The 24,863-nt window shown below is 52.7% G+C and overlaps 1 protein-coding gene across 1 annotated transcript; it reads left to right on the forward strand.

The window, feature by feature from the left end:
- Positions 1-834: 834 nt before the first annotated feature.
- On the forward strand, positions 835-23,813 carry SRP72 (signal recognition particle 72). Its single transcript, XM_038759455.1, has 19 exons — positions 835-979; positions 6,143-6,263; positions 8,084-8,207; positions 8,854-8,997; positions 9,107-9,218; positions 10,356-10,387; positions 11,617-11,741; positions 11,845-11,902; positions 13,059-13,190; positions 14,800-14,928; positions 16,322-16,394; positions 17,797-17,861; positions 18,557-18,652; positions 19,146-19,249; positions 19,359-19,436; positions 20,126-20,263; positions 21,133-21,170; positions 22,270-22,429; positions 23,554-23,813. The coding sequence occupies exons 1-19, from the start codon at positions 850-852 to the stop codon at positions 23,723-23,725; spliced, it is 2,031 nt and encodes a 676-aa protein (XP_038615383.1). The 5' UTR covers positions 835-849; the 3' UTR covers positions 23,726-23,813.
- Positions 23,814-24,863: the final 1,050 nt, after the last annotated feature.

Here is a 24,863-nt window from a genome sequence, read left to right on the forward strand (position 1 = left end):
ATGGTGCTTTGCACATAGTAAGAGCTTAATAAAGGCCATAATTATTATTATTAAGAAGTACAATTGAATGAATGTACATATGTATATATGTTTGTACATATTACTCTATTTATTTTACTTGTACATATCTATTCTATTTATTTTATTTTGTTGGTATGTTTGGTTTTGTTCTCCGTCTCCCCCTTTTAGACTGCGAGCCCACTGTTGGGTAGGGACCGTCTCTAGCTGTTGCCGACTTGGACTTCCCAAGCGCTTAGTCCAGCGCTCTGCACACAGTAAGCGCTCAATAAATACGACTGATTGATTGATTCGGGCGAGTCGCTTCACTTCTCCGGGCCTCAGCTGCCTCATCTGTGAAACGGGGATGAAGAACCGCGAGCCCTCTGTGGGACCACCTGATCACCTCGTCACCTCCCTGGCGCAGCATCATCAATCGTATTTATTGAGCGCTTACTGTGTGCAGAGCACTGAACTAAGCGCTTGGGAAGTACAAATTGGCAACATAGAGAAACGGTCCCTACCCAATATTAAGCGCACACAGTCAGCGCACAGGCCGTAATTGTTATTATTAGATGATATTATATGATTATAATTATATTAATTAATAATTATAATTATTATTATATTGTTATTAATTAATAATTATAATTCTTATATTATATGATATTGTTATTATTAGGAAGTACGATTGAGCGAGTGAGCGTCAGCGCGCCGCTAGGGGGCGGGGCCCGAGGTCCCGTCCCGTTGCCCCGGCAACGGCGGCGGCTGTTCCTCCTTCCGCCGGCGGGCGGGCGGCGCGGAGCGTTTCCGCGGGCAGAGGTCGCCCCGCCCCTCCGCGGGAGGGACAAGATGGCGGGCGGAGGCGGCGGCGGAGGCAGTGGCGGCGGCGGCGGGGTGTCGGTGTCGGCCCTGTGGAGCGAGGTGAACCGCTACGGACAGAACGGCGACTTCCCGCGCGCCCTCAAGACGGTCAACAAGAGTGAGTGTGTGCGCCTGCGCGCCGCGCCGGACCTGCCCCCCCTCCCCCACGGCCGCGCGCATGCGCCCCGCAGCCCCCCCTCCCGGTGCGGCGCGGTACGGCGCGATCGGAAGCGCGGTGCGGGCCGGCCCCGACCGGATCGCCTCAGAATTGACTGCCTTTAATATTTCAATCAATCAATCGTATTTATTGAGCGCTTACTGTGTGCAGAGCACCGGACTAAGCGCTTGGGAAGCCCAACTTGGCAACACATAGAGACGGTCCCTACCCAACAGTGGGCTCACAGTCTAAAAGGGGGAGACGGAGAACAGAACCAAGCGTACCAACGAAATAAAATAAAGAGGATAGAAATGTACAATCGTATTTATTGAGCGCTTACTGAGCTTATTGAGCGCTTACCAAGGCCCTGCTGAGAGCTCACCTCCTCCAGGAGGCCTTCCCAGACTGAGCCCCTTCTTTCCTCTCCCCCTCGTCCCCCTCTCCATCCCCCCGTCTTACCTCCTTCCCTTCCCCACAGCACCTGTATATATGTATATACGGTTGCACATATTTATTACTCATTTATTTATTTATTTATTTATTTTACTTGTACATTTCTATCCTACTTATTTTGTTGGTATGTTTGGTTCTGTTCTCTGTCTCCCCCTTTTAGACTGTGAGCCCACTGTTGGGTAGGGACCGTCTCTATGTGATGCCAATTTGTACTTCCCAAGCGCTTAGTACAGTGCTCTGCACATAGTAAGCGCTCAATAAATACGATTGATTGATTGATTGATTGATTACTGTGTGCAGAGCACCGGACTAAGCGCTTGGGAAGCCCAACTTGCAACATAGACAGTCCCTACCCAACGGCGGGCTCACAGTCTAAAAGGGGGAGACGGAGAACAGAACCAAACGTACCAACAAAATAAAATAAAGAGGATAGAAATGTACAAGTAAAATAAGTAAATAAATAAATAAAGAGTAATAAATATGTATGTATGTAATAAATATTTATTACATGTTTATTTCAGGGTGATTCTAGACTGAGGAACTGCGACTTAGGCCGCCGGCTCAGTCCTCTCTACTTTTCCTTTTCTCTTCCTTTCTCTCCTGCCGTTCCCGAGTTGTAGTTCCCAAGCGCTCAGTACAGTGCTGTGCACACAGTAAGCGCTCAATAAATACGACTACTTATTATCCTAATTATCCTACTTATTTTATTTTATCCTACTTATTTTAGTTTGTTGGTATGTTTGGTTCTGTTCTCTGTCTCCCCCTTTTAGACTGTGAGCCCACTGTTGGGTAGGGACTGTCTCTATGTGATGCCAATTTGTACTTCCCAAGCGCTTAGTACAGTGCTCTGCACATAGTAAGCGCTCAATAAATACGATTGATTGATTGATTGATTGACTGAATGAATGAATGTCCCCCAGCCCCGCCGAGAGCCACGTGTACCTGGCCCGGCCGGAGGAGGAAGCGGCGTGGCTCCGTGGGAAGAGCTTCATTCATTCATTCATTCATTCATTCACTCTTTCATTCATTCATTCATTCATTCATTCAGTCGTATTTATTGAGCGCCTACCGTGTGCGGAGCACTGTAGAGAAGCAGCGTGGCTCAGTGGAAAGAGCCCGGGCTTTGGAGTCGGAGGTCACGGGTTCGAGTCCCAGCTGTGTGACTTTGGGCAAGTCACTTCACTTCTCCGGGCCTCAGTTCCCTCATCTGTAAAACGGGGATGAAGAGTGTGAGCCCCCCCGTGGGACAACCTGATCACCTTGTAACCTCCCCAGCGTTTAGAACAGTGCTTTGCCCATAGTAAGCACTTAATAAATGCCATCATTATTGTTATTAGAGAAGCAGCGTGGCTCAGTGGAAAGAGCCCGGGCTTTGGAGTCGGAGGTCACCGGTTTGAATCCCGGCTCTGCCAATTATCACTTGTGTGACTTTGGGCGAGTCGCTTCACTTCTCTGGGCCTCAGTTCCCTCATCTGTAAAACGGGGATGAAGAGTGTGAGCCCCCCGTGGGGCAACCTGATCACCTTGTAACCTCCCCAGCGCTTAGAACAGTGCCTTGCACATAGTAAGCGCTTAATAAATGCCATTATTGTTATTATAGCATTGTGGCTCAGTGGAAAGAGCCCGAGCTTTGGAGTCGGAGGTCACCGGTTCGAATCCCGGCTCTGCCAGTTATCACTTGTGTGACTTTGGGCGAGTCGCTTCACTTCTCTGGGCCTCAGTTCCCTCATCTGTAAAATGGGGATGAAGAGTGTGAGCCCCCCGTGGGACAACCTGATCGCCTTGTAACCTCCCCAATCAATCAATCAATCGTATTTATTGAGCGCTTACTGTGTGCAGAGCACTGTACTAAGCGCTTGGGAAGTCCAAGTTGGCAACATATAGAGACAGTCCCTCCCCAACAGTGGGCTCACAGTCCAAAAGGGGGAGACAGAGAACAAAACCAAACATACTGACAAAATAAAATAAATAGGATAGATATGTACAAGTAAGATAAATAAATAAATATGTACAAACATATATACATATGTACAAAATAGAATAAATAGAATAGATATGTACAAGTAAAATAAATAGAGTAATAAATACGTACAAACATATATACATATGTACAGCACTGTAGAGAAGCAGCGTGGCTCAGTGGAAAGAGCAAAGGCTTTGGAGTTGGAGGTCACCGGTTCGAATCCCGGCGCCGCCAATTGTCAGCTGGGTGACTTTGGACAAGTCAACTCATCATCATCATCATCAATCGTATTTATTGAGCGCCTACTGTGTGCAGAGCACTGGACTAAGCGCTTGGGAAGTACAAGTTGGCAACATATAGAGACAGTCCCTACCCAACAATGGGCTCACAGTCTAAAAGAGGGAGACAAAACCAAACATACTAACCAAACATACTAACAAAATAAAATAAATTCACTTCTCTGTGCCTCAGTTACCTCATCTGTAAAATGGGGATTAAGATTGTGAGCTCCCCGTGGGACAACCTGATCACCTTGTAACCTCCCCAGCACTTAGAACAGTGCTTTGCACATAGTAAGCACTTAATAAATGCCATTATTATTATAACAGCGTGGCTCAGTGGAAAGAGACCGGGCTTTGGAGTCAGAGGTCACCGGTTCGAATCCCGGCTCTGCCACTCGTCAGCTGTGTGACTTTGGGCGAGTCGCTTCACTTCTCTGGGCCTCAGTTCCCTCATCTGTAAAATGGGGATGAAGAGTGTGAGCCTCCCATGGGACAACCTGATCACCTTGTAACCTCCCCAGCGCATAGAACAGTGCTTTGCACATAGTAAGCGCATAACAAATGCCATCATCATCATCATCATCATCACTGTACTAAGCACTTGGGAAGTCCAAGTTGGCAACATATAGAGACAGACCCAATCAATCAATCAATCATATTTATTGAGCACTTACTGTGTGCAGAGCACTGTACTAAGCGCTTGGGAAGTACAAGTTGGCAACATATAGAGACAGTCCCTACCCAACAGTGGGCTCACAGTCTAAAAGGGGGAGACAGAGAACAAAACCATACTAACAAAATAAAATGAATAGATATGTACAAGTAAAATAAATAAATAAATAAAGAGGGTAATAAATATGTACAGATATATACGTATATACAGGTGCTGTGGGGAAGTGAAGGAGGTAAGATGGGGGATGGAGAGGGGGAGAGGAAGGAAGGGGCTCAGTGTGGGAAGGCCTCCTGGAGGAGGTGAGCTCTCAGTAGGGTTTTGAAGGGAGGAAGAGAGCTAGCTTGGCGGATGGGCAGAGGGAGGGCACTCCAGGCCTGGGGGATGACTTGGGCCGACAGCGGGCTCACATCACCCCCCTGCCTTACCTCCTTCCCCTCCCCACAGCACCTGTATATATGTTTGTACGTATTTAGTACTCTATATTTTACTTGTACATATTTATTCTGTTGTATTTTGTTAATATGTTTTGTTTTGTTGTCTGTCTCCCCCTTCTAGACTGTGAGCCCGCTGTTGGGTAGGGACTGTCTCTATATGTTGCCAGCTTGTACTGCCCAAGTGCTTAGTCCACTGCTCTGCACACAGTAAGCGCTCAATAAATGCGATTGAATGAATGAAGATTTGAGAAGCGGCGTGGCTCAGTGGAAAGAGCTCCCTACCCATGCCCCCCGCCTTACCTCTGTCCCCTCCCCACAGCACCTCTATATATGTGTATATGTCTGTATGTATTTATTACTCTATTTTACATATTTATTCTATTTTATTTTGTTAACATGTTTTGTTTTGTTGTCCGTCTCCCCCTTCTAGACTGTGAGCCCGCTGTTGGGTAGGGACTGTCTCTATATGTTGCCAGCTTGTACTTCCCAAGTGCTTGATACAGTGCTCTGCACACAGTAAGCGCTCAATAAATACGATTGAATGAGTGAAAGAGCCCAGGCTTGGGAGTCAGAGGCCATAATAATAATAATGATGGCATTTGTTAAGCGCTTACTGTGTGCAAAGCACTGTGCTAAGCACTGGGGGGATACAAGGTGATCAGGTTGACCCACATGGGGCTCACAGTCTTCATCCCCATTTCACAGATGAGGTCACTGAGGCTCCGAGAAGTGAAGTGACTTGCCCAAGGTCACACAGCAGACATGTGGTGCAGCCGGGATTCGAACCCATGACTTCTGACTCCAAAGCCCATGCTCTTTCCACTGAGCCACGCTGCTTCTCATGGGTTCAAATCCCAGCTCCTCCAATTGTCAGCTGGGTGACTTTGGGCAAGTCACTTCACTTCTCTGGGCCTCAGTTCCCTCATCTGTAAAATGGGGATTAAGACTGTGAGCCCCACGTGGGACAAGTGGATCACTTTGTAACCTCCCCCTGTCTCTCCCTCCTACCTTAACTCCATCTGCCCCATCAAAGGGATCACAGTCTACCAGAACAAACAAGTGTTGAGGGAGAACAGTTCTCATCCTTCCGTCACGTTTTCTCCAGGTCGTGTAGTGAAAGTATGTGCTAGAGCAGAGAGGGGTGTTAGGTCAGCTGTGTGAGATCAATGAGAAGCAGAATTGCACATGCAGATCACTGGTTCCAGTTCCCACCTTTCTGCCCCAGGAAAACCCGGGTTTTAGAACGTGTGTGTCGTCATCGCGTCTCAGAAATGAGGAGACTCTGTTGCTGAACTGATTGTGCCTAATGCTCTTCCCTAGTTCTGCAGACCAGCAAGGACGACGTGACCGCCATCCATTGTAAAGTGGTGTGCCTTATCCAGAATGGAGGTTTCAGGGAAGCCCTAAGCATCATCAGCTCCCACGCCAAAGTCTTACCCAGGTGAGCGCTCAAGCCAGGACCATTGGCAGCCCATTGAGAGGCCATCCTGTTGCTTGAGGGTTGCTTCCCGGGGCCTGTGGTGGCCCCCTGGCTTGGGGATGGACAAATGAGGTCCTGGATAGATGCCTCTGACTTGTGGAAATTGATGGGCTGGGGGGCGATGGGGGGAGCAGGGATGGGGATGGACAAATGAGGTCCTGGATAGGTGCCTCTCTTTGACTTGTGGAAATAGATGGGCCGGGGAGCAGGGACTGAGATCCAGAGCCCTGTAGTCCCCGGAGTGGGCCATGGTGAAGTAAAGACCGGGAGGTGGAAAGCTGGTTCGGAGTTCCCATCATGGCCCCTGGTCCTGCCTCTTCCTTCGAGGTTGGGCCCCTAACGCATGTGCACCATGGGGCAGACCCTCGGTTTTTCCACCCAATTTTTTCTCCCTTGCTCCCTCTGCCTCCGGGTGAGGATTCACCTCTTGGTCGTGGAGGCTCGCCATGGCTCGCGGTGGACGGCTAAGAGGGTATTGAACACGGTCTGGTTTGAGAAACGGGGGCAGAGGGGTAAACCTTGCCAGTGTGGCCCTGACCAGATCCATTCCTAGTCAGACCCATAGCATCAGTGGCGCTTTGACACCATGGGGAGTGTTGAGCCCGAAGCTAGGCCAGCACTGAGCCCAACTCTGGGCCTGAGGTTGGGCAGGGTCATCCTCCATTTCCAAGTGAAAGCACAAGTAGTTCTTTCATCTCCAGACTCCTTGGTGCCCCAAGCAGAACAGTCTCTAGTCCATTCGGCCTCCCTCTCCAGCATCCAAGAAGCAGCATGGCCTAGTAGTTGAGTGAACACAGGCTTGGAATTTTAATCCTGGTTACACCTCTTGCCTGTGGTTTGACCTTGGGCAACTTCTTAACTTCTCTGGGCCATAGGTTCCTCATCTGTATAATACCCATTTATCTGTGAAATACCCATTCACCCTCCCCTTTAGACTGTGAGGCTCGTGTGGGGCAGGGACTGTGTCTTTCTCCCCTACCCCCATCTGATGATCAGGTGTGTATCGGCACATGGTAATTACTTAAGAAATAATACCATAATCGTTATTCTTGGTCCCCTGACTTGGGATGGAGCGTCAGCCCAAGGAAGCAGGGCTTGTATCTCATCCCAAGAAGGGAGGAGTGGTCTCCCTGCAGAGCACCATTTGTCACTCCTGCCTCCACAGGTGCAATCAATCAGTAGTATTGATTGAGCGCTTACCAGGTGCAGAACACTGTACTAAGCATTTGGGAGAGTCCAGTGCAGCAGAATTAACAGTCATGTTCCCTGGCCATACAACAGCCTCCAAGATCGCCCCTTGCAGTTCCTGGGTGCTGTCTGTAATGGCCCACCATTTTCTGCTTTTGTCCCACTTCCTGCTGAAAATGTGGATCAATTCTAGTAATAACTCAGATAATGCCAAGCACTGAGCTAAGCACTAAGGTAGATATCAGGTTTTCTCTCCGGGCTCACCTGCCTTGGCCTCGGGCGGGGGCTTCCTGAGGCCCCACGGTCTTCAGTGAGGCTTCCCTGGCCAACCTGGGCCTTGACTCTGTAGCCAGGCTTGGAGAGGATGGGCGAGTTCTCAGCATGCTTCCCCGGTGGGGCTGTTTCCCTGGAGTTCTGTCCTGGAGAAACGGGGTGAGCTGCTGGTGATCGGGTCTCTGAATTGGACCGCGGTGGGCAGGCTTCAGGATGAGGCGGGGTGGGGCGAGGCACGTGAGAAGGGTGGGGGGCCATTCCGGTCCATCTGCCATTTGGCTTATGGTTCTCACGTCACCTGCTCGGGTGCCCCTTTGCAGTGACTTGGTGTCCTTTGAGAAGGCGTACTGCGAGTACAGGCTGAACCGCATTGAGCAGGCCCTGAAGACCATAGAAGGTGCCAGCCAGCAAAGCGAAAAACTCAAGGAGCTCTATGGCCAAGTGGTAAGTCTGATGATGATGATTGTGGTATTTGTCAACCGCTTACTACAGGTTAGGCACTGTACTAAGCACTGGGGTAGTCAAAAGGAAATTGGGCTGGACATAGTCCAATACCCCAGCACTTAGTACAGAGCTTGGCGCATAGTAAGTGCTTCACAAGTAACTTGGCACATAGTAAGTGCCTAACAAGTAACATAATTCTTACAAACCCAGTGTGAAAGACCTGAACAACAATAAGACCAATAATCACAGCAGAGCAGTGCAGCTGGAGGAGCAGCGTTTCTGAGTCCTGGCTGCCCAGGCGGGGCTGTTCGGAGTCCAGCAGCTGTGTCCGCAGCTTCCCGACACTCCGAGTGCCGTGGCAGGCACCCGCTGCCTGGCACATCTTCACCCCACACAGCCCCCTGGCTCACAGTAGGCCCAGATGGCGGGGTTTAGGGGGCCTCTCTCTCCCAGGTGATGGTCTGGGCCTTGCCTGTGCTTTAATGCCTACAGTTGTGACTGATGGACAGTTGTTTTTTTTTTTTTCCCATGGGGCAGCCTTTTGCTGGCTGGGTTTTCCTGCCCTAGTCAGGTGTGTGGGTGGGTGGGTGATGTGCAGGCTGGGCAGTCCTCAGGACGTGACCTGGTCCACGGTTGTCTTGGCCAGTTGTACAGGCTGGAGCGCTACGATGACTGCTTGGCCGTGTACCGGGACCTGATCCGGAACTCCCAGGACGACTACGAGGAGGAGAGAAAGACCAACCTGTCAGCTGTGGTGGCCGCCCAGAGCCAGTGGGAGCAAGTCGCGCCGGTGCGGGGGGTACCCGCCGAGTTGGGGGTGGGAGGGGCGCTGCCCAGGTATGGGCTGGGGAAGCCCTCCCCACCCCCAAATCTCAACCTCTGCTTCTGCTCCTCATCAGGAAAACTTGGGATCGCAGGAGGGCAGCTATGAGCTGTGCTACAATGTCGCGTGTGCGCTGATTGGGCGGGGTCAGCTGAAGCCGGCAATGAAAGCCTTGCGGCGAGCAGAAGGTACGGGCCTTTGCTGGGCGAGGGAGCGGCCAGCTGGTCTGGAGGGTCTGGGAGCTTCCCACCCCTCTGGAAACTCAAGCGGTGGATTTGCTGGGGCTGGTGCTGTCACCCTGAACCCGGGCCAAGGAGTGGGAGGTCTCTGGACTCTGTCTGGGCCCCCTTCTGAGGTCTGCTGCCTCCCGTGACCTCCCACCCTCATTGGCCAGCCCCCTGGCCATCAGCCCGAGAGAGGTTTGGCAAACTCCCCAGCCACTCGATGGAAACAGGCAGATGGGTCCTGGGTTTCTGGGTGCTGTGAAAGGGCAGGAACCTTGCCAGGGACCATACCCTGTTTGCCATGGAAGCTTCCAGGGGCTGGGGGCATGGTGCTGAGCGTGGTGCAATTGCCCCCGTGGGCCCTCAGGAAATGCCCTCATTTCTGCCTTTCCTATGTCTAGAGTCCATCCAGTTTAGCCCACATTTACCCAGAACGTAGTAGAAGGGCAGACCGAGCCGCTGAGAGCAGGGGTGAGGGTTGGGGAAGGCCCTTGGGGTCCATTGAAACTGGTTCTAGAGAAGTGAAGGAATCCGAACCTCGGTCAGTAGAGGCAGTGCGAGACACTGGCCCGTGATGGGTGGAGGGAGGTTGGAGCATGGACCGAAAGAGTGGGCAGAGCCATGGTGTTGGGGTCCTCGGACACAGCTTTGAGTCAGGGATGGAGGAAACGTTCCTGGGGCACTGGATCGCTGCTCCCGTTCCATTTACGGGTGATGAGGGAAAAGTGAGCAGCTCCATGGCCATGGTAAGGGCAGTTCTCTCGGTCAGACCCGCCCATATGCTCCTGGACTGGGCCCAAACAGCTCATGGGGCCTCCAACCCAATAATAACGCCCTAGCCGGCCAGCTTGGTGTGAACGCTCCAGGCTGCCCACTGTGCCTAGTGCCGGTGCCGAGAGAAAGGAGGTGGAGCGGTGAGTGGCAGGCACACAGCCGCCATTCACCAGTCTAACATTACAAGTCTATGCTCGCCTTGCTGGCCGACTGGCCAGACTCTCACTTGAAGGCCTCTGGACTTTTCTGGGTTTGAGGAGATAGTTTTGCCCCAGTTGAGACAAAGGGTCAAGAAATTAATTAGGGCTATTTTTTCTTCCTAAATAGATCTGTGCCGTCAGTCCCTCTCGGAAGATTCGGTAAGCTTGCCACTGCCACTCCCAAACTTCCAAGCTTGTGGGTGTCCTAGGCCCAAGGGAGTGCTGGACTCAGGATCGATTTAAGAGCCATATGATTCTACCGGGTCAGTACAGCGTTTACATGGCACTGGGCCAGCAGTGTGTGTGGTACCTAGTTCTCCTTTTCTTGGGGAGAGCATTCATTCATCCAGTCATATTTATTGAGTGCTTACTGTGTGCAGAGCACTGTACTAAGCACTTAGGAAGTACAAATCGGCAACATATAGAGATGGTACCTACCCAACAGTGGGCTCACAGACAAAATGGGGAGGCAGACAAAAAAAACCCCCCAAAAAACCAAGTAGACAAGTGTCAATACCTACAGAATAAATAGAATTATAACTATATACACATCATTAATAAGATAGAGTAATAAGTGTGTACAAATATGCACAAATGCTGTGGGGAGAGGAAGGGGGAAGGGCAGGGGGTGGTGGGGGAGGATGGGGACCGGAGGAGGAGGAGAGGAAAAGGGGGGCTCAGTGTGGGAAGGCCTCCCTGGAGGAGGTGAGCTCTCAGTAGGGCTTTGAAGGGAGGAAGAGAACTAGTTTGGCGGATGTGTGGAGGGAGGGCATTCCAGGCCAGAAGTAGTACATGGGCCAGGGGTCGATGGCGGGACAACCGAGAATGAGGCACATTGAGGAGGTTAGCGGCGGCAGAGGAGCAGAGTATACGAGCTGGGATGTAGAAGGAGAGAAGGGAGGTGAGGTAGGAGGGGGCGAGGTGATGGAGAGCTTTGAAGCCGAGAGTGAGGGGTTTTTGCTTCATTTGAAGGTTGATAGGCAACCGCTGGAGATTTTTGAGGAGGGGAGTGACATGCCCAGAGAGTTTCTGTCGAAAGACGATCGGGGCAGCAGAGTGAAGAATAGACTGAAGCGGGGAGAGACAGGAGGATGGGAGATCAGAAAGGAGGCCGATGCAGTAATCCAGTCGGGATAGGATGAGAGTATGTGGTGGGACAGACACGTGTTGTATGTGTTCCCTCTTCCTGGCTTCTGAGCGATCCTAGCTTGAGCTCACTAATAACTCACAACTCCCCGCGAGCCTACCCGCTCAAAGCTGCCCTCAGCTGCTGGAATAGATCCTAGCCCAAAGGAAGTCTTTCTGTGGGGCTTGTGGGTTGTTGTGGAGGAAGCCTGGGTGATTTGGGAGCATCCCTAAAAGAAAGTTTATCCCACCCTCTCACCCAGGATGTGACTGAGGAAGACATCGAGGCGGAGCTGGCCATCATTCACGGGCAGATGGCTTACGTCCTGCAGCTGCAGGGCCGCGCCGAGGAAGCTCTGCAGCTGTACAATCAGATCATAAAGTTAAAGTAAGGACTGTGCGGAGGCTCCTCCCCATGCCCCCGGCCGCCGGGTGGAGCGAGGTGCCCTTTCGCCGGCCTGGGCGTCTGACCGGCCGTCTGTTGTCCACAGGCCAACCGATGTGGGGCTGCTTGCCGTGATCGCCAATAACATCATCACCATTAACAAGGTATGGGAATAATGGAGCGGGACCCAGTCCTCACCCCAACCCCAGGGCCTCCTTCTTTCCCAGACACGGAAGGCTCCCCAGGTCCCGGGACGAACGACAGAGGCCTGGGGGAGACTGGGGCCAGGGCCATGGAGGAGGGCTGTCGCCCAGATGGGGCCAGGTTTCCGTGGGATCGATTTTGGTCTGAGACATGGGATACCGGACCTTGGCCTCCGAACTTCCTGGCCCTCCTCCTCTGGGACAGTATGCGGTCAAAGAGACACCTGCCCTTAGTGCAAAGTGTCAGTTACCTGTGAGGATTGGCCGGGGGTAGGGAGTGGGAGGAGAGAGAAAATGAACAAACATGCAGATTTCCAAAACAAAAGCCAAAATGCACTTGGGCAGGGGGAAGTCAGTCCCCTCTGGGCTCGAGGCCAGCCTGAGCCAAGCCATCTCACTTCTTGGGTCTGAATTTGCTCTCTTCATCCAACCGCTGAGAGTGACCACAAACCAAGTTTTAAAGCCCTATCCTGCCAGGACTGTGTGCCCGGAGACTTTGGGGACTGGTGTAGACAATTGCTCATCTTCCTGGTTCTGTGGAGCTGGTTGTGCCACGGCTGGTGACTGTGCTGTTGAACAAGAAGCAGCATGGCTCAGTGGAAAGAGCCCGGGCTTGGGAGTCAGAAGTCATAGGGTCTAATCCCAGCTCTGCCACTTAGCTGTGTGACGTTGGGCAAGTCGCTTAACTTCTCTGGGCCTCAGTTACCTCATCTGTAAAATGGTGAGCCCCACTTGGGACAACCTGATCACCTTGTATCTCCCCCCCCCCAGCGCTTAGAAGAGTGCTTTGCACATAGTAAGCGCTTAACAAATGCCATCATCATCATCACCAGGGCCCCTCGCTCCTTTCTTCCTTCTTCGGATTCGGCAGGGCAGGGGAAACTGATTTGGCTGTAGCCAAGCTGCAGGTTATTGTGTCAGATCAGATCTGAGGTGCCTAGGGCTGGGTAGCGTCCTCCGGCCCGTGGTGGAAGGGTAAGACGAGGTCTCATCGCTCGGTCAGTCAGTCAGGTGGTCAGTCCCGACAGTCCGTCTTCTAGATAACAGCCAAACCACCAAGTCCATCAGGCCAGTTCCGACGCCATCGTCTCTGGACTTGGGCTTGCTTTTGTTTCAGGACCAAAACGTCTTTGACTCCAAGAAAAAGGTGAAACTGACCAACGCAGAAGGCGTCGAGCACAAACTTTCGAAGAAACAACTTCAGGCGATCGAGTTTAATAAGGCCTTACTGGCCATGTACACAAATCAGGTAGGCCCCTTCCCAGTCAATCAGCGTCATATTTATTGAGTGCTTACTGTGTGTAGAGCACTGTATTAAGTGGTTCCCGGGCTGCACGCTCCCAGCATGGCCTTCTCTGTGGCTCAGTCTGATCCCCCCCGACTCCGGGCCCTGGCTATGAGCACCTAAGTGTTGGCTGGCCCTTTGGATAGGAAGCTTGCGTGCCTTCTGGTGCAGAGACCAAAAGAATGAGTTTTAAGGAGATGAGAATGACGTTCAAATTAATTTAGTTCCATATTTGAAGTTTTCCCTTTTGTCATTCTCCTTCCCACTCCCCTGTGAAAAAAACATTCCCACTGAAACTGGAAACCACGTGCTCTGCATTGGAGTTTGATGGATTGTCAGCTCTTTGAGGGCAGGGACTGGATCTGCTTGTTCTGCATCTCCTCAGTGTTCAGTCCAGTGCTCTGTGCACAGTAGGTGCCCAGTTAGTATCCTTGATTGGTTGGTGGGTTGAGAAGCAGTGTGGCTTAGTGGAAAGAGCACGGGCCTGCAAGTCAGAGGTCATGGGTTCTAATCCCGGCTCTGCCACTTGTCAGCTGTGTGACTGTGGGCAAGTCACATAACTTTTCTGTGCCTCTGTTACCTCATCTGTAAAATGGGGATTAAGACTGTGAGCCCTGCATGGGACAACCTGATTACCTTGTAACTCTCCCAGGGCATAGAACAGTGCTTGGCACATAATAAGCACTTAACAAATACCTTCATTGTTATTATTGTTAGTTACAAGCGTTGGGGTGGCCAAGCTGAGTTCATGAAGGGATTGTGCGGTGGCTGCTGGCTTCCCAGAAATCCACATCTCCCCATTAAAGTTTTTAGTTTGGGAGTGGAATAAAACATTTAGTAAGTATGGTCTGCACACATATCGTTCCCAGCAAGAAATGATTCCTCTGCCGCTGCTCGTCTTGGGGTGAAGAGCCATCTCCACCCCGCGGCTTGGTGCGGATGGCCAATGTGATCGGTGCCCCACATAAGTGGGAGGGTTTGGGACCAGCGTCTCCTGCCTGACCACCCATAGGTGGGCATGGGCCAGGACTCCTCTCCCTCCTCCCCCCAACCCCCAGGTGGCCTGGCGTGGTACCCAGAGGCCAGGCAGCCTGGCAAGGTTGGGGTGGGGAACAGAGCTGATGACCATCTTGGGGAGGATGCTGTCTGTTGGGCAGGCGCCGGACCCACCAGGTGGTCCATGAAAGAACACAAATCTCCTAATGATCGCCAGGCGGTTGGGTTTTGCAGCGCTGGCCGGCCGGCCAGGTTGGCCTGGCGCGTTGCTCAGTGGAAAGAGCCCAGGCTTTGGAGTCAGAGGCCATGGGTTCAAATCCTGGCTCCACCACTTGTCAGCTGTGTGACTTTGGGCAAGTCACTTAACTTCTATGGGCCTCAGTTACCTCATCTGTAAAATGGGGATTGACTGTGAGCCCCCCAAGGGACAACCTGATCACTTTGTAACCTCCCCAGTGCTTAGAACAGTGCTTTGCACGTAGTAAGCGCTTAATAAATGCCATTAAAAAAAAAAAAACCAGTCCGAGGTGCCGCCTGGCTGTGTGGCGTGAGCTGTGTGCATGTGTTCTTCTCCCAGGCAGATCAGTGCCACAAGATATCATCCAGCCTGCAGTCCCAGCGGCCGGACCACCTTCTACCTGTGCTCATCCAAGCCGCCCAGCTGTGCCGAGAGAAGCAGCAGGCAAAGGCAGTTGAGCTCCTGCAGGTGACTGGCCAGGAGTGACGGGGTAGGGTGGGTGCGGCCGGTTGGACGGTCTGGCATTAAAGTCCCTCAAGGGCTGGAGCTGCGTCACCCCCAACCCTTAGCGTGGGGCTTCTCTGCTACACGCTTCTGATGCCTGGCCAGTATGGTCAGGTGTTGGTTTCTTCCGCTTTCCCACATCTCTTCCTCCCAGCTCTCCTCCAGCGCATTTACCCTCACTAACATGGCCAGGACTGGGTGAAGAGAGCTGTTGCATTTGGGGGCAAGACAGTCCCCGCCACCAGCTGTGGGTAATGCCACGGTTTCAAACCTTGCGCCAGGTTTTCACCGTACTGTGTGATTTGGGTAAAAAGAGTCGGAGTTTCAGGTCAAACAGAAACTCCCCACCAGAGTAGATGTCAGGACTCAAGTTGGGTGGAGGGTATAGAAGTCTGTCCCTGCGGGACTCCAAGGAAGGAGTAGAACCTGGGTTGTAATCCTGGCTCCACCACTTGTCTGCTGTGAGACCTTGGGCAAGTCACATAACTTCTCTGTTTCTCAGTGACCTCATTTGGAAAATGGGTATTGAGTCTGTGAGCCCCACATGGGACATGGCCTGTGTCTAACCTGATTTGCTTGTATCTACCCCAGTGCTTAGTACAGTGCCTGGCACATAGCACTTAAATACCTTAAAATAAAAAGGAGCGTGGGGAGGCCACATTCTCAGCAGGCATTGCCATCGCACGTGGAGGGAACTGAAGTCACTTGTCAGTCATGGGAGAACTGACTTCCTACATTTACGACATCTATCTGGAGACATCCTCTGGAGGCATTTTAGTAGGGAGTATTGGATATGGATGACAGGATTTGCCCCCAGCCTGTGGGTAGAGAACTCTGCTCGCCTCCTAGCCCTATAGCTGCTTCCCATGAGGATGGGCAGGCACCTTCATTCCTCTCCACGCTGCTGCCATAGCGGTGGGGCAGGGCCAGGGAAGAGAAGGGGAGCTGAGCGGGAAGCTGCCTTGGAAGCCTGTCCTGGCCTTACCCGCCCAGACAATTAAAGCACTCTGAGGCCCTTCGCCAAGGAGTGAGGAGTTTGTCTGCTCTCTGAGGGGGAAGGAGGAGACTTGTTCTGAAATTTCTCCGGCATCAACAGGCAGGTGGCCGATCAAAGAATCGGGGATTGTCATCCCATTCCTACCATGTGTCTGCGAAGGCCCCCAAACCACCATAGGCTCCCAGCACATGCTCTCGAGGGAAGTCGAAAAGCAGTGAATTTTCCTGATTCACTTGCTCATGGTGCTTCAGTGCCTGCATGAGACCCAGCCAGGTTATAAAGGCGGGGTGGCGCCATGTCACATGGACTGCACGGGTGACTTCACTAAACTTGCCTTTTTCCCTCCCTAAAATCCTTCAGGAATTTTCGGAGCAGCATCCAGCCAATACAGCAGAAATTAAGCTGACCATGGCCCAGCTGAAAATAGCCCAAGGTACGGATACTTTGATAGCTCATTGGCGAAAGGAGTGGAGTGGGATTCTTCTTAAAGTCGTAATAGCTGTACTAGGTCTTAGCCGGTTTTCCTGGGCCCGGGGAGCTGGGATTTAAGATGTGGAATGAAATATCCAGGCATCCTGTTAGCTCCTGGGGCAGCTTTGGCCCCCACAAGGCTTGGATGGACTGGGGCACTCATTGCAGCGAAGAAATGGTGTCTGGCTAAAATATCCTTAGGACTCTGGCTTTAGAATTGTCCAAACTTTCAGGCTGGGGCTCCACGGCTGGAGGAGAAGCTGGAGGCCTTTGTCCAGGTGGTTCCGTCCAAGACCCTGGTGGGAACTCAAAGTGCTGGGCTACTTGTAGACTCCTACTTGAGCTTTAAGATGGTCAGACAGCTCTCTGCTACAATCCAACCTGCACACTCCACTCTTCTAACGCCAACCTACTATCTATATACCTCAGTCTCATCTGTCCCACCACCAACCCCTTGCCCACATTCTCCCTTGGGTCTAAAGCTCTACCTGTTCAAATCTGACAGTCCACTCTCCTCACTTTCAAAATCCTCCTAAAATCACGTGGCCTCCAAGAGACCCTCCTAGACTAGCCTTTTATTTCACCTATCTGCCTTCAGCTGTGTACCCCTTAGCACTTTGATACACACCCCAGCCTCAAGATTCTTATGTAAATATTCATATATTCTACTATTTCCCCTATCCCTAATCTATTTAAATGTCTGTCTTCCCCTGTAGACTGTAAGCTTCTTTGGGCAGGGATTGCATCTACCAACTTTTTCTTTATTGTACTTTGCCACGTGTTTCATACAGTGCTCTGCACACAGTAAGCGCTCAATAACTACCACTGGTAGGGGCCAGGAGGAGGAGGGGGCTTCGGCCTCCAGGAAGACCGCAGCTGCTAGGAGGCAGCGCAGCTATAGTAAATGCAGCTGCTAGAAGGCAGGGCCTGACTTTAATCTTCCTCTGCAATTTCCCACATTTCCTAATACCCTGTTTTGCTTCCAGTAAGGAATTCAATCAGTCATATTTATCGAGCACTTACTTTGTGCTGAGCACTGTACTAAGCGTTTAGGAGAGTACAATATAACAATGTAATCCATCAGTAAATCCCTCTGCTGGAGAAATGGGTTTTCTTCCCACCATTCTTCCTTCCCCCACTTCCCTGAGAAGCTCCTCGAGCCTGTTTTCAAGGGTGAGGCAGAATACGCTCTGCCCTGGGCGAGATGGCAATTGTGGGATTGTAAGCGAGGGTGCCCACGATGCTCCTGTTTGTCTGGGCTTCATTGCTGTGGTCATAAACATAGGTAGGAGAAACACCCTTTGTTTGGCTTGCTTAATTAACTCTTGTTTTTTTGTTTTGGATTTTTTTTCCCTACCTTTAAGGTAATGTTACCAAAGCATGTATAATTCTGAGGAGTATAGACGAGTTGAAGCATAAACCAGGCATGGTGAGTTAAAAGAATGTGTTTTCAGTGGGAGAAGGGGGTGGTGGGTGGAATGGCAGCTAGTTGCTATGTGCGTGTGTGTGTGTGCGTGTGCGCGCATGCGCGTGTCTGTGCGCACGCGTGCATATCCATCCCTCGGGTCACGTGTCTTCCTCCGAAGGCAGGGGATTCCCCAAGACTCTGATTTGCAAAATGAATGATTCTGGGGCTCAGGCGTGATTGGGTGAACAGGGACCAACAGGCCTGAGCGTCCAGTTCATTGGAATCCAATTCTTCCCAGCTCGGTGTATTGAGGGCCAGTTTGCGGAGAACTTTGATCATCCAGCTTCCCACTTAACCTTCTGCACATACTCGCCAGTGAGTCCCCAGGGCAAACTGAACCCCTGGGACCATTTGTAGGAGGCATATGGCTCACACCTGTGACTGACCAGAACCTGCTTGGCAAAAATGGGCAGCAGCTCCCTGTCCCTCGGGGCAGCGCCCAGAAGCAACCGTGTTCCTCCTCTGCCACAAATGTCCTTTCTCTCAGTCCAGCCAGGAAGTGCTTTAGTGTTTGTCTTTGTAGTAGGGAGGGTGCAGCCTCAAGCCCAGTCCATGATTGACTGCTGGAACCAGCAGAACCTGGTGGGTGTTTGCTGTTTTGCAGCCCCCAGGTCGGGAGTAGCTCCTCAGACTGGCCTTTGCTTTCCCATCTGCAGGTGTCCGCCTTGGTGACCATGTACAGTCATGAGGAAGACATCGACAGCGCCATCGAGGTCTTCGCCCAAGCCATCCAGTGGTACCAGGACCACCAGGTCACTGAATCTGGTGGGGGCAGTCTGAGCACGCGCTGCGGTCCTTTCCTTCTCATGGTCCACCTGGACGCTCCAAATCTTCCTTCCCCGCTTTCAGGGCTGCTCTCCCAGGGAGCCACTGCCCTTGCCATGGCCACGGTCACAAGCACCGTCCTTTATTGATCCCGGCAGGGTCTGGTCATGTCTCCTCACCCCTCTCTGGAGAAGAGAGAAGCTGTGGGTGGGATGGGATCGGGAACACGGCTATTATGCTGGGTTCCAGATCTCCACCTACCCGACAGTCATCCCCAGGGAGGCTGAACTGGCACCGCCTAGGTTTGCTCAGAGTTCAAGGTTTTGTTTGTGTTTTATTCTCTTGCTCTTGATCCAGGCCACCAGGTTGTCCAGTCCAGCCTTGGACCTGGGACTTGTTAGCCAGTGGCCCCTTGGCGCGCCGAGGGCATCGTCCTCTAAGTGACCCACTCACGGCCTTTCTTTTCTCGCAAACCCTTAGCCAAAATCTCCAGCTCATTTGTCCTTGATGAGAGAAGCGGCCAACTTCAAGCTCAAATATGGGAGAAAGAAGGAAGCAATCAGTGACCTGGAACAGCTGTGGCGGTGAGCTCCGAGGGGGACTTTCCACAATTGGAGGTCAGAAGGATGCCTGGCGCCTCTCTGCCCTTTTGTGCTCCCTGAAGAGTGACTTGGGTAATTTCCTCTCTCTTAGGCAAAACCCAAAAGATGTTCACACATTGGCCCAGCTGATCTCTGCGTACTCCCTGGTGGATCCTGAGAAGGCAAAAGTGTATCCTTCGTGTGCCTCCCGGCCTGCTTCTGGCCGGGCCCTTGGGCGGATCTATGCCTCGTGGGGGACAGAGACGAGGACCGGGAAACCTCACGCCTTTCAGGCCCAGTTACAGGGTCTCTGAGCTAACCTGAGGCCCTCCCCGGCACTCTCTCCGCTGTCTCCCGTGGGGGCATTGTGGGACAGGGTGCCGGGGGAGCTCCAGGCAGGGGTTGGGGGGGGGTCCACAGACCTTGCCTGCTGGCTTTTAGTGACTGGTTTTTTGGAGCTCCAGGAGCCCAGAACTGAAGCAGAAGGGAGAGGCCATGGGAGCTCAGGCCTCCACCTGCGGACTCTGACATGCTCCTTCAGAGGCCGGTGCCTCAGGGCAGCCAGGCGGGAGTGGTCCTGAGGGAGGCAGGCATCCCCCTACTCTGGAGCTCTGGACTCTAGACCTCCTCCCAGCCACCTCATCCAGCTGTTCGGGGGCAGGAGGGGAGGGAGGGGAGGGAAGCCTCTGAGGCAATTTTGGAGTACAGGGTCTTGTAAAGCTGGGGTTTCCGTCTGAGCAAGGGCATCTGCCCCTCAAATCCGTGACCATCTGAGGGGGCCCACCCAGAATGTCACGATTCAGTCCCACAATTCGGGTTCAGGTGGTGGTGAGGAGGGCCACCTTATTCGGGCCCATTCCTGAACTCCGGCCCTCACAGCCTCAGCAGGCACCTACCCTCCTCGGACAGCATGTCTCTCAAGGTGGATGTCGAGGCTCTCGAGAACTCCCACGGTGCCACCTACGTCCGCAAGAAGGGAGGAAAGCTGGCTGCAGAGAATCCCCTTAAAGAACAGGGGTAAAGAGGGGGTTCTGCTGGGAAACCCAGGATTGTGCAGTCCCAGCCCTCTCCGGCACGCTGGAAAGCTGGGGGAGAGAGGGTGGGCTTGGCTTTTTTGGGCGGAGGAGAGATCCCCGTTGGGTGACAAGCCAGGAAATCTCACTGTGCTTCAAAATCTGCAATGCCATGAGTGTTAGTAAATGGCTTGTCTCCTCCCGCCCAGGATTGAGGGTTGGGGTGGGTGCACAGGGCCGTGGTGACGCCCTCTGCAAGCCCACTTGGAGTGAGGGATGGAGTCTGGTCCCGGCCGGCGGTATCTCCTGTTCAGTGGCCAGTTGGTCACCCAGGACTCCCCGCAGGACCTTCCTGCCCGGAAAGAGAAGCTCTTCAGCGGGCCACGTGGATTTGTGATTGATGACATGGCTGGGCCTCTTGTGGTCCTGGAGCTTTGAGTCTCAATGTCCAAGTGTCAGGATGCCCATTGTGTTTTCTTTGCTCTTGTCTTCTGCCTAAACTCTCAAAGGCATTGCTTCTCCCTTCCCAGTCCCTTGATAATTTGTTCTTGGACTCCTGTTCTTTCAACTCTCTCCAGCTGAGACCATCCTTGTTCCCGCGAGTTGATCAGGACTTGGCTGCCCCCGGCCCTCCTTCCTCCCCTGCCCCCTTTCCCATGCCCAGCCCTCCCTGGTCTCACGGTGGCTCTGTGCCAGAGTTGCCACCCTGCTCGCTTCAGGGTGTGATCTTATGGCTTCCTGCAGACAACAGCCCTTCAGGGCACGCGGGCACCAGGTTACACAAAAGAGCTGGTCCTCGCTGTCAGGAGACGTCTTTCCCGTGTCACGGGCAGTGTCGTGGGCAAATGCTGAAAGCTCTTGTTCTCCTTCTAGGCAGGGGGATATAAAGAAGAAGAAGAAAAAAAAGAAGGGTGAGTCTAATCTGAGTCCTAACCCTCACCACAGTGAAGACTTGGGCAAAATTATTCTCTCCTCTCTCCTCCTGCCTCAAAGAGGCTACCATTGTTTGCTGTATAAATATACAGATAAACATACAGAGCGAAATTCCATAGAGACCTTTTTTAATATAGTGCTATTATTCCCAAAGTGCTAGACCATTTTTGTCCTCACAAGACCCCTGTGAGGAAGAAAGACAGGTAGTATTTTCCCCATTTTGCCAATGTGGAAACTAAGGCCCAGAGAGGTTAAGCGACTTGCCCAGGGTTACCCAGCTGGCAGAGCTGGGCGTAGGACGCAAGTCCTCTGACTTCCAGATTTAGGTTTGCTTTACCAGACCGTGCTTCCTCTCCATGAAAGTTCAATACATCTGGAGCACTGGAATGTAGGAAGAACAGAAAGAGAGAACAGTCATTCCTGCTCCAACACCTGCGGTGTAGATAGAACTCAGGATAAGGAGAGGGGAACACGGCAGCGTATGTCTGTCCAAAGGGTAGAAGTGCCAGAGCACACACACAGATAGTTTCACCACCGGACAGCTTGTGCTACATGGCACCACTGTGAATGGTTATGCTGTTTTGCCGGGGATCCTCTTCCAAGCAGGATGGAGAATCTCTGTCAACCCAGTTACTTGCCATTTGTTATTGTAACAAAAGGGAGCCAATTGCAACTCTTAGTTTTGCTGAAAATGGATTTTAAACAATGTCCATTGGTCCCCCCCATGAGGTGTCCGTGGGCCCCCCCAACTGTCAGAGAAATGGGGACATTCAATAGTCCACTTTTGACCCAGAAAAGCCCCAGCTGCCTGTGGTCATCCCAGTGTGACTGGCATCACAGTGGTGGCGTGGGCACAGCAGTGACTCCAAGCTCCTACGGTCCTCCCAGTGCTACCAGCTTCACAGTGGTGGCGTGAGCATGGCACTGACCCCTGAACAAAGTTTAGCAGGTGGGCGAGGCCTGTCTGCAATCCTGCCTTTACATCCCTAGCGGGAGGTGTGTCAAGGGGCAGGATGTCAGTCCGGGTGTGGGTTGGGGATTTTCATCTCTCTCCCATTGCCAACTGCTGTTGTCCAGGAAAACTGCCAAAGAATTACGACCCTAAAGTCACCCCAGACCCTGAGCGGTGGCTACCCATGCGCGAGCGGTCTTATTACCGGGGGAGGAAGAAGGGGAAGAAGAAGGATCAGATTGGCAAAGGGACGCAAGGAACCACAGCAGCAGCTTCGTCTGAATTGTAAGTGAGGACTGTGTGCCCACGGTCTCCTTCCTCGTCACCGATAGTACGAGCGCCTCCTGAGTGCTGGGCGCTCTGCTCAGTGCTCTGCCAAGCCTTTGGGAAAGGACGTCAAAGCCACAGACCCGGGCCCTGCCGTCGGGAGGCTTTCCTAGGTGTAATGGACAGATGGTGGGAGTGGAGGGGAGGACATGGATAGTCCAGGATGAATAGTGGATATCCCCAGATGCTGGAGGCAGGATGAAGTCTTGGCACCGGTTGCCTTGAAGCGGTGAGTTCCCTACTTCCCACGGATTCGCTGTCTAAAGTGTTGGGCCTATCCATCCACCTAAGACACCATCCCGGCCAGGCAGCGCCCCGGAGCAGGCCACAGGGAAACGGAGATGGACACAGCTCAGCTGGAAATGAGAGCTGCAGAGAGGGCCAGGGGCTCCCTCTGATGCTGTTTAGGCAGGTGGTAACTTGGGTGGCTGCCCAAGAAAGAAATATCGGTGTATAAGTGCCTTGTGGGTAGTAAACGCATCTTTATCCCTAACTTCCCAATCAGTGGCAGTTATTGAGCACTTACTGTTTGCAGAGCATTGTACTCAGCTCTTGGGCGAGTACAGTGTAACAGAGGGGTAGACCTGTTCCCTGCCCACAAGGAGCTTACAGTCTGGAAGAGGAGCGTAGTACAGTAGTGCACCTTAGCTAGTCAATACCGCTACTCCTACTTAGGCGCAGGCGATGACTGTTCCAGTCCAGGAGGAGGTTTTCCTGTCACCTGCCCCACTAAACCCTTTTACTCCGGAACCGTGATCTGCTCCTTGCTGCCGGTTCGCTCCCCCTGCCGAAGGAGCTCCGGGGCCGGCTACTAAGCTGACATCAAAGCTCTGCGATGATCAGCGCTCTGCTCTGGAGCCACGGGCAGCCGCTGGGTCCACTGTTAAGTCAGGACCGGGGTGAGCCAGACCCCCGGACTGGAGATGAAGGGGAGCCTCAGCCATTGAGTTGTGTTCCTTGGGCCACCCTCCGCCTGTTGTGGAGGAAAAGTGTGAGGGAGGAGGGGACAGGGAGGGCGTGGGGGGATCCGGAAGTCGGGGAAAGCCTGTGGTATTTGAGCTTGGTGAATCGGCCTCTTCCAGGGATGCCAGCAAGACCATGACCAGCCCGCCCACTTCCCCGCGGTCCGGGAGTGCCGCTGTGTCCTCCTCAACCAGTAACATCATCCCCCCGAGGCACCAGAAACCTGCCGGGGCGCCCGCCACCAAGAAAAAGCAGCAGCAGAAAAAGAAAAAGGGAAAAGGGGGCTGGTGACGAGGACCTTCGCGGGACAGTCTGTTTTTAAACTCTTTCCACTGTAAGGCACCAGGAGCGTAATAAAGGTCGACAGCAAGAAGAAACACAGAGGTCTTTTTTTTTTGTTGGTGATTTTTCCTTTCCCCACCCACCCCAGTAGTTTGAAAGGTTGATTTATTTTCCTGTACTCAGTGCAGCCAAGAGGCTAACACAGTTGCATCCCAAAGTCTGTGTGCGGTTCCTATATCGGCCCAGGTGTAGTTTTCTGCAGAGTAAGAGGCGTTGGAGGCAAGTGAGCATCTGCCCCTTGGGGGTTGGGTGAGGGGCTTGGCCTGTTCTGTTTCCTCTGTGCTTAGCCCAGCCCTCGGTCTCACAGGTAAGGTGCACTTCCCGGGCCCTGGGTGCTGCGGCTTTCCCTTGGAGCTGATGAACAGAGGAGGAATTTAGGTCCACAGCTCGGAGAAGCCCAGCGTGGGTCCTCTGAGGCTCGCCAATGCCCGTAACCCAATCGTCCACAGAGCTTGGGGCTTGCTTCCCGGACCAGGAGGCCATCTGCCACAGGGAGAGCTGGCAGCAAGACCCCCCTCCTCAGGCTGCCATGCCCCACCACCATTTCATTTGGTGGTTTTAGGGGAGTGAGCACTTAGGTTCAATTTCAGCAAACTCCTGGCCCGTAGGTCCCGGCGTTCTTTCTTCGTCGTCAACGCAGCCATGACCCACCTCCAGTAGAACAGTTAGTGCTGTCCTACCTCAGGGCTCAAGGGGAAGAACGCAGTCACATTTTAATGCTGCTGCAGGAGCTGGCCTAGACTTGGGCCAGCTGCCATTGTGTTCTTTCCAGCTGGGGAATCTTCCTCTCCAGGTCAGGGCTTTTGAGTGTCCCTCCCACTTTAACCTGGGGTCCAGGATTGACGACAGGAGTGAGGGGAGGGGGAAGGGAAGGGGCTGGGGAGCAGGTTGGAGGTTAGAATCTTTGGGATGGAAGCCTATGAGTTTGGGCCCTGGGGCACTGCGGCTGGAATCAAAGACAGACACCTGGACAGTGATATTGAATTCCCAAATTCCTTGAGCTAATAAAGTAATTGTGCCATTTAACTGGATTATCTTTGTACAGAAATGCTCTGGGCATGTCACTCCCCTCAAAAATCTCCAGTGG

Source organism: Tachyglossus aculeatus, chromosome 17, assembly GCF_015852505.1.
Source record: "Tachyglossus aculeatus isolate mTacAcu1 chromosome 17, mTacAcu1.pri, whole genome shotgun sequence".
Taxonomy (NCBI): Eukaryota; Metazoa; Chordata; class Mammalia; order Monotremata; family Tachyglossidae; genus Tachyglossus; species Tachyglossus aculeatus.